Source organism: Mobula birostris, chromosome 4, assembly GCF_030028105.1.
Source record: "Mobula birostris isolate sMobBir1 chromosome 4, sMobBir1.hap1, whole genome shotgun sequence".
In the NCBI taxonomy this organism is placed as follows: domain Eukaryota; kingdom Metazoa; phylum Chordata; class Chondrichthyes; order Myliobatiformes; family Myliobatidae; genus Mobula; species Mobula birostris.
In genome coordinates, this window is record NC_092373.1 from 172,406,925 (window position 1) to 172,417,175 (window position 10,251).

General features: G+C 42.9%; 1 protein-coding gene across 4 annotated transcripts in view; it reads right to left on the bottom strand.

Annotated features, from left to right (window-relative positions):
* stpg2 (sperm-tail PG-rich repeat containing 2) overlaps positions 1 to 10,193 on the bottom strand; it is a 500,779-nt gene extending 490,586 nt beyond the window's left edge. For all 4 annotated transcript variants that reach the window (XM_072254779.1, XM_072254775.1, XM_072254776.1 and 1 more), the window contains exon 1: positions 9,733 to 10,193. In XM_072254779.1, the coding sequence (XP_072110880.1) occupies positions 9,733 to 9,853 (121 nt within the window). In that variant the 5' untranslated portion in view covers positions 9,854 to 10,193. The remainder of the gene's footprint in view (positions 1 to 9,732) is intronic.
* Between the last annotated feature and the right edge of the window lie 58 nt (positions 10,194 to 10,251).

Below are 10,251 nucleotides of genomic sequence, written 5' to 3' on the forward strand. Positions count from 1 at the left end.
GGCACTGTATAATTAAAATTGAATAAATGCTCAAAGCAAAGGAGCTGCTGGAATGGTGGAAATAAATTTAAATTACAGAGCAGCCACGAAGGCCAATGAAATGCTTCTCTGCTGCAAATACCAACTGCTCATATCAGATGTAATGTCAGTAATCAGCCTTTTCTTCACTGAGGTCACTTAGTTTCAGATTCATCCATGGCTGACAGCATAAATTTAAGGCATGAAATGCTTTAAATCAAAAGAGTCTCATAAAATTCCCAGAAATAGCAGCAGAGCCTAAAATTGGGAGCATTCTAGAAGGAAGCAAAGAAGCCTGAAAAAATTGATTGAAGACATAACGGGAAAGGTAACTGACAGAAAAGATGGACTGAAACGGGTTATTTCAGGTACTTGAAAAGAAAGGGGCTAGAGAGGGCAAATACGTGCACCTCAAATCAGAATCAGGTTTATTATCACTGAAATATGTCGTGAAATTTATTGTTTTGCCAAAGCAGCGCAGTGTAATAAATGAAATATACCATCCCTTGTACTACCTAAATATACCGATCAAAATGGATGGATTACAAAATGAAGTTTTTCACCATATCTCTATACAAGTTCAACATTCAAAGCAAATTTATTGTCAAAGCACATTTGTCACCGTATACAACCTTGAGAGTCATTTTCTTGCAGGCATACTCAATAAATCGATAATAGAATAAAACCATAATAGAATCAATGAAAGACCATAACAACTTGGGCATTCAACCAGAGTGCATATGCAAAAAGAAATAATAATAATAATAAATAAATAAGCAATAGATGAAGAGTCCTTAAAAGTGAGTCCATAGGTTGTGGGAACATTTAGTAGTCATAGCCATAGTCATACTTCATTGATCCTGGGGGAAATTAGTTTTCGTTACAGTTGCACCATAAATAATTAAATAGTAATAAAACCATAAATAATTAATTAGAAATATGTAAATTATGCCATAAGTCCAGGACCAGCCTATTGGCTCAGGGTGTCTGACCCTCCAAGGGAGGAGTTGTAAAGTTTGATGGCCACAGGCAGGAATGACCTCCTATGACACTCTGTGTTGCATCTCGGTGGAATGAGTCTCCGGCTGAATGTACTCCTGTGCCCACCCAGTACATTATGTATTGGATGGGAGACATTGTCCAAGATAGCATGCAACTTGGACAGCATCCTCTTATCAGACACCACTGTCAGAGAGTCCAGTTCCATCCCCACAACATCATTGGCCTTACGAATGAGTTTGTTGATTCTGTTGGTGTCTGCTACCCTCAGCCTGCTGCTCCAGCACACAACAGCAAACATGATCGCACTGGCCACCACAGACTCATAGAACATCCTCAGCATCGTCCGGCAGATGTTAAGTGATTCAGTGATGAGGCAAATGAAGTTGAGTGAAGTTATCCCCTCTGGTTCAAGAGCCTAAGGATTGAGGATTAATCACTGTTCCTGAACCTGGTGGTGTGGGGCAGGAGGATCCTATACCTCCTTCCTGATGACAGCAGTAAGAAGAAAGCATGGCCTGAATGGTGGGGGTCCTTGCTAATGCACGCTGCTTTCCCCCAAAGCGCTCCAAATGTGCTCAATGGTGGGGAGGTCTTTACCAGTGATGGACTGGGTTGTGTACACTACTTTTGGTATTTTTAATTCCAGGGCATTGGTGTTCCCATATCAGGTCATGATGCAAACAGTCAGCATACGCTCCACCACACATCTATAGAAATTTGCCCAACGTTTAAATGGCATGTCAAATCTGTGCAAACTTCTGATACACAAATTTACTCCAAATGTACCCTAACCAAAGTTTCATACAATTATGACATGACTTCTCAACTTTTATACTGAACATCTTCAACAATAAAGGCAAGCATGCCGTCTACCTTCTCCACCGGCCTATCTACTTACTCAAAGAACCATGGTCTTCCATGCCCAAGATCTCCCTCTACTTCAATGCTCCTGAAGTCCTTCTATTTATTGCATACTTTCCACTTGCACTTGACCACCTATCACCTCACACATGTGGATAAACTCCATCTGGCATTTCTCGGTCCAAATTTTCAAATTAACTATTTCCTGCTGCATACTTTGACAAATGTTCTCACAGTTACAACTCCATCAATTTTCACGTCATCTTTAATCAGACCACCTAATTTTTCATGCAAATCATTAATACTCTATGTATTATAAACAACAAAGGTCCCTGCATTGAAGTTTGCAGAACACCACTGTCCACAGACCTCCAGTCAGAAAAATACACCTGTACTATTATCCTCTGTCTTCTATGACCAATCCAGTTTTGGATTCAGTTACCAACTCACCAAGGATCTGATATGACTTCATCTCCTGGACCAGCCAGCCATGAGGAACATTGTCAAATTTTTTATTAAGGTCCACTTAAACAACATCTATTCCCCTCCTTCATCAATCATCTTTGTCACCTCCTCAAAAGGATCAATCTACAATTCCACAATCGTCATGGTGGGATTTGAACTTATCTCCCCAGATTGTTCATCTAGACCTCTGAATGACCACTCCAATGAGTTAACTTTTATAGCACCACCACCCTTCCCTGCCTCCTGATCAACATTTAAATTGGAATCATCCCATCCCAGTTTATGACCCACAGACTGCAATCATAAAATTGATCCAAAATTCGCCAGTTCCCCCAAAAATTCAAATGTTTCCACATTCTGTGCTTCAAAACCTGACTCTGGCCCATTCTGGCCTGATTGCCAGTTAAAGCTGCCTCAACTCTTACTTGTACCAAGACATGGTGAGAAACTTGTCTTGCTTACTGTTTATGCAGATTAAATCACTAGACGGTGCATTGAGATAGAATAGGGCAAAACAATGCAAAATAAAGTGTAAAAGCAATCAAAAAAGTGCAGTGCAAGTAAACAACGAAGGGCAAGATCATAACAAAGTAGATTGTGAGGCCAAGAATCCATCCAATTGCACAAGCTCCAGTCAAGAGTCTGACAACAGTGGGATCGCAGCTATCCCTGAGCCTTGTGGTATATGCTATCAGGCGTTTGTATCTTCTGCCTGATGGGAGAAGAGAAAATATCTGGGTGGGTTGGGTCTTTGATTATACTGCCTGCTTTACCGAGGCAGCATGAAATATAGATGGAATCCAAAGGGAGGAGGCCGGTCCCTGTGATGTGCTGAGCTGTATCCACAACTCTCTGCAGTTTCTTGCCATCATGTGCAGAGCATTTGCCATGCCAAGCATTTATAATCCAGACAGAATGCTTTTTATGATGCATTGACAAAAAATTGGTAGGGTTGACAGATCATACCAAGTTTCTTCACACCTCTGAGGAAGTAGAGGTGTTGGTGAACATTCTTGGCAATGACATCATTGTGGTGGGCAAGGACACGCTGTTGGTGAGGTTCACAACTAGGAACTTGAAGCTCTCAATCCTCTGAACCTCAGCAATTATGATGTAGACAGGAACATGTGATCAGCTCCTCTTCTGAAGTCAATGACCAGCCTTTTGTTTCATTGACACTGAGGGAACGATCATTGTCATGACGCCATGGCTTTCTATCTCCTTCCTGTGCTCCAACTTCTTGTTATTTGAAATGTAGCACACTACAGTAGTATCACATGCAGACTTGTAGATGGAGGTAGAGGAAAATTTGGCCACACAGTCTTGAGTATACAGGAGTAGAGGACAATTATGTTTAGGACAATTGTGGCAGAGATGCTGCTGCTGATCCTTACTGATTGCAGTCTGTTGGTCAGAAAGTTAGGCATCCAGTTGCAGAGGGAGGCACTGACTCCCAGGATCAGGAGTTCAGTGATGAGTTTGCTTGGAATAATGATATTGAAGGTGGAACTGTAGTCAATAAATATTAGTCTGATGTGGGTGCCTTTATCATCCAGATGCTCCAGAGATGAGTGTAGGACCAGCAAGATAGCGTGCACCATAGACTTGGTTCAGAGGTAAGCAAATTAAAGGGGTCGAGGTTGTCCATTACGCTGGAGCTGATGCATGTCATGACCAGCCTCTTGAAACACTTCATGATGGTAGATAAAGGAGTCACTGAGCGGTAATTATTAAAGTGTATTATCTTGTTTTTCTTGGAGACTGGGATGATAGTAGTCTTCTTGATGCAAGAGGTAACCACAGCCCGAAACACGGACAGTTTAAAAAAGTCTGCAAGTACCCCTGCCAGCTGATACACACAGGATTTAAGACATGGCTGGGGACACCCCCCAGGCGATGCCATCAGCAGGTTCACCCTCTGGAAGACTGATCTTACGTCTGAGACAGTGACTGTAGATTCGGGTGCACTGGAGACTGTCAGGGTGGATGGTGACCCACACGTTCCCTTCTGTTCAGAACGTGCATAGATGCTCATTGGGAAGGGATGAGCTGTTGTCAGCGATGTTGCTAAACTTCATTTTGTAAACCCTGCCACAGCTGACAGCTGGGCTGGTGCTGTCTCTTAGCATCTCTGATAACTTTATGGAGGTCATATCTTATTTCTTGATATCTAGATCACAGATCACAAAATATAGAACACAGTATAGTACAGATCAGGAATGGAACCTTTGACCCCCAATGTTGGCTAAACTAATTAAACTAGTAATTAAATGCCGAACTAAGCCAATTCCTTTTGCCTGCACGATGTCTATATCCTTGCATTCTCTGCATATTCCTGCGTCTATGAGCATCTTAAATGCTTCGACTGTATCTGCCTCCACTACCAACCTGGCAGTGCACTCCAGGCACCCTCCACTCTCTGCATATAAAATAAAACTTGGCACTGCACACCTCATTTGAACTCTCTCCTTCTCACCTTAAATGCATTTCCTCTAGTAATAGACACTTTGACTCTAGGGGGAAAATAATCCACCAAATATGGTGCATATAGATTTTCAGAAGGCCTTCAGTGCACAGGATGGCTCATTGGTACTTGAGCTGCCCTGAAGTTCCAACAATCCGTATATAAACATTTAGGGAAATTAGGGAAACAGCAGGAAACTGTACCGAAGGGAAAAGATTAGGCATGATGGAGTAGGCTCCAAGGACTAAATCACTTATTCCTGCTCCAAACTCTTATGTAGTTATTTTCTTACAGTATGAACACTAATTTCAAGTCAAGTCGAGTTTACTGACATGCACAAGTACAAATACAATGAAAAACTTGCTTGCAGCAACAGCACAAGCATGTAGGTACAGGCAGGTCGTCTATGCCGATGGAAAACAATTTCCATCATGCTGAGAGAACAGTAATGAAGCAATTTCAACTGATTTCCTGTGGTCAAAGTACAAAACTTCTTACTTAAAGTCATTCTTTTCAACAATGCATAAAACATTGTAAAATATATTTTCTAAAATGGAATAAAAATCACAGTAATCGGTGAATATCTATAGAGAAAAGCTAAGTCAAACCTTTCAACATTTATACTTTTATCAACTTATTATAAATTTGATAGCCAGTATAATTTCTGCTGTGCATTTCCTACAATTTCCAATATTTGCCATTTTTACATTTTTGCATATTTAATGTATTCATAAGCATCCCCATATGCAGTGTTTGCAGTAATAAGTATAAACACTCAGTGGATGCTTTATTAGCTGCCTCCTGTGCCTAATAAAGTGGTCACTGAGTGTATGTTCATGGTCTTCTGCTGCTGTAGCCCATCCACTTCAAGGTTTGACATGTGTGATCAGAGATGCTCTTCTGCACCTGTGGTTACTTGAGTTACTGTTGCTTTCCTGTTAGCTTGAATCACTCTGGCTATTCTCCTCTGACCTCTCTCAATAACAGACATTTTTGCCCACAGAACTGCCACTCATTGGATGTTTCTTAAAATTTTTTTTGCACCATTCTCTGCAAACTCTAGAGATTGTTGAAAATTCCAGGAGATCAGCAGTTTCTGATAATCTCAAAAATGCTCTTACTGGGCACCCTGACTGACTGACATTCCACAGTAAAAGTCACTTAGGTAACAAGTCTTCCCCATTCTGATATTTAGTCTACACAACTGAACCTTTTGACCATGTCGAGTTGCTGCCACATGATTAGCTGATTAGATATTTGTATTAACAAGTAGGTTTACAGGTGTATCAAAAAATGTAGCCATTGAGTGTAGGGGCCGTGGACAATTCTGATTTGATGGAGACGGACGTGAAAGCACAGAGGAACATCTGAAGAAATTTCTGAAATGCAGGTTCGCTGCTGTTGTTACTGCGTGATCGAGAATCTTCCGGAGGGAAGGCCTCAAAATCCCTGGCTTTGCTTACTGTTGGCGACCGAGATTGAGGTCGAATCGTTCGGATAGAGATGGCACTCAGTACTCTGTGTCAGAGAGCTGATCGGAGGCTCGAAGTTTTCGGACGACTCAGAGTCGGACTGTGGTCGGGCATGGCAGGGAAAGTTTTTCTTCCTTCTCCTGTCTGCATGAGATGTAGGACATTTGAGAGACTTTGAACTTTTTACTGTGCCGTGGACTGTTCTTCATCGGGTTATGGTATTGTTGCACTGTTGTAACTATATGTTATAATTATGTAGTTTTGTTAGTTCTTTCAGTCTTGGTCTGTCCTGTGTTTTGTGATATCACACCGGTGGAAACATTGTATCATTTCTTAATGCACGCATTACTAATTGCCAATAAAAGAGGACTGCGTGTCTTCATAATCTAATGTCCCATTCTCTTCTATGACAGTAATAATCTGGTAGACAGCATGCTTTCTTTCTGAGTCAGAAAGTTGTCATTTCTAAGTCCCATTCCTTTAACATATCATTCTAGACCTACAATGGAAACCAATCTCTAGGAGTACTACATTATCAGAAATGTCTTCTTTCAGATGAGACATTACACCATGTCCCCTTCACCATGACTTTTCAAATGGTCGCAATGGAGTTCAAAATCCTAATTGGAGACACAAGAGACTGCAGATGATGGGGCAGGCTCCCAGTGCAAGGTCCCGAGCTAGAAGATTGACCTTCCTTTTTCATCAACTCATGTTTCCTGACTCCCGACCATTGGTGGTTTCTACAGGAGGTGCCACCTCAAGAAGGCAACATCCTTCATCAAAGGTCCCCACCGTTGGGGACATGCTGTCTTTCTGCAGCTACCATCAGGCAAAAGGCCTGAAGTCTCACACCACCGGGTCCAAGAACAGCTACTTCCCTTCAACCATTTGGTTTTTCAATCAACTGGCAAAACCTTACACACTACGGTTTAGCAACACTATGGCCACTTTGATCTCTTGGCACTAAAATAGATTTTGTTCTCTTTATTATTCTAACTTGCATTCTTTCTTGTAGAAATCAAGTACAGTTTATGTTTCATTTACGTTTTTTTCTTGTGAATGCTGTTTATATACTATGTGCCTGTGATGCTGCTACAAGTGCAATTTTCATTACTCCTCAGCACAGTACATATGTCAACAAACTTGACTTTGAATTTGACCTGCTAATCTCCTCCAGCAGTTTTTTCTTGCTCCAGATGCTATCTATTTTCACACATATTTTTCTCTCAACCAGCATCATGAAAGGAAATCACTTGGACATTAATACGCTGCAATTCATGGGATCTTGCTGTGCACAAATGGAGTACCATATTTCCTTCATCATAATAGTCACGTATTTCAGAAGTACTCCACTCGCACAAATGGGAAGTAAAAGGCGCCACATAATTGCAGATCCTTACCCTTTACTTGCTAAGTTGGACTTGTGACAGATGCAGGTTAATGGACACATTAACTGGATTGGGGGGGGGGGGCGCAGGGAGGATGCCTAAGCCTAGTGACCAATGGAAAAACGTGGTAGCTGTCCAAGAAGCTAGGTGGTAGAGACAGAGCTTGGGTCCATAATATCCCACCCTTGTTGTTCATGACCATCATGTGGAATGTATGTACAACGTGTTCTGTGTATTGTTTTAATCTATGGACAGAGAGAGTCACAGAGCACAGAAACAGGCCCTTCTACCAAGCTCGCCCATGTCAACTGTGTTCTCTATCAGGCTAGTGCCGTCTACTTGCATTAGACCCATGGTCCACTAAAACTAGCGGAGGGGGAGGAGGTAAAGATAAAGTTCAGGGCTACTATAAAACAGAAAGGAGAATAGTACTGATAGGATTGTTCTTCTGGGAACAGGTGTTGGCTCCAATGGGCTGAATCGACTCCTTCAGTATGTAGAATTAAGAGAAACAGGAGACTCAGGAGATTGTAGATGCTGGGTGAATAAAACAGACAGAATCTGTGGCAGGTGGAATTGTGGGAGGAATTCAGCGGTCAACATTCTGGAGGAAACCCTTCATCTGCATTGAGTCTCAACATGGACCAGACTAAAGAGATTCTTGTGGACTTCAGGAAGGTGTAGACCGCCCACTCTTCACTGCACATAAACAGATCCTCCATGGAGAGAGTTAGGAGCACCAAGTTTCTGGGAGTGCACACAGCGGGCAGTCTCACCAGGTCGTTTCACACCACCTCCTTAGTCAAGGAAGAGCAGCAGCATCTCCCATTGCTGAGGAGATTGAAGCAAGTGAGGCTCCCCTCCCCCCCCCATTCTAAACAATTGTTACAGGAGCAGCGTTGAGAGTGTCCTGACCAGTTGCAGGAATTACAAGGCATCTGACCACAAGACCCTAAAAAGGATTGTGAGGTCTGCTTGAGGGGATGTTCAGGGTCTCACTTCCATCCATACATGACATTTATCAGAAGCCCCACGTATGCAAGCCTTAGCATTGTTGAATGTTCCTCCCATCCATACATGACATTTATCAGAAGCCCCAAATAGCATTGCCCCACAATGCCTTAGCATTGTTGAATGTCCCTCCCATCCATCCGACAATCTCTTTTGACCTCCTACCAGCAGGCATGACATACCGAAGCATTAGGACAAGGACTGTTAGGATGGGAAACGTCTTCTTCCTTCAGGCCATGAAACGACTGAACTCCCTTCCATCGCCTGGGTCTCATCAGGTATGAAGTGCCAGTAGTGGTATACTGTCTACTTTTTAAACTTGTGTTGTAAATGTACTTTACGCTAAATATCAATCTTCTGGAATATATATTTTATTATTTCTCATTTATTAGTGGTAATATTACATTATATGTTGTGTGTGGACTATATGTACTGTATTGCTCATCTTGGTCTGGAGGATTGGTGTTTCTTGTTTTAGCATATGCATTTGGTTGAATAACAATAAACGAACTTAAAGAACGAAGGGCCGATAGCTCTTATGTTTTCCTCTGTCCTCTTTATACTGGTTGGCTCATTATTTTTCAGACTAGATGAAGGTTCTTGAAGAACACAAACAAAATGGTGGAGGAACTCGGCAAGTCAGGCAGCATTTATGGACGGAGATGAACAGCCGACGTTTCAGGCCAAGACCTTTCATGTTTATGTTTATCCCCTCCGTAGGTTCTGCTTGACTTGCTGGCAGAATTTTGTGTGTGATTCTAGATTTCCAACAGCTGCAAAATCTTCCGCTTATGAGATGAAGCGTCGTGACCGGACAGGTCGACTATTCTTTTCCCTCCACAGATGCGATCCGACTCAGAGTTCCTTCAACATCGTGAGCATTGCTCTTGCGTATCCAATTTTCTTGTCACAATTCCTACCTACAAACCCCCTTACGCTGAAAGCACCTCCCACAAAAGCATCCTTAGATTTTGCTCAGCAGACGTTAACGCTCTACTGTGTGGCGATATGAGCACGGTACGCGCCGCAGCTGTTAGCTATTGCTCACCTCCTTCCTTGGCGCTTTGCAACTTGCTGCGGTTGGCGTTGTAAGAAGCGGGGCCCACGGCTGGCCCGGTGCTACCCAGCGCCGAGGCGAAGATAGTGTCTCGCGGGGTTCGGTCGTACATCTGTCCGACGGGTCAGACGTCTTGGGGACCGTGCTTGAGGTCCTGAAGGGAGAGGGGGTTGACAAATTCCCCGGAATTAGAAAGAGCGGTTGCAAACAGAACGCACAGCTCCGGTCAGCGAAAGTAACGGACTAAAGTATAATGCTAGTCGGTTCATCGAATGAAGAAAATTATCTTTGAGTGAGCTGTTGCTCGAGTCTTAATGGGTCAAGGAAATTGCTTGTGTTCACTGTGGTTCCCCAGCACTCCATGAATCTCTGAGCTGTACATAATGTTTCCGTCTGCCAGCCTGACGGTATCGCTTTCACTGCATTGTTATTGTATCGGCGTTAGTGTTGCCGCTGCCATGGTGACTGGCGTGAGGCTTCGTTGCCCCACCCGCCCCTCTCGTCTCGCTG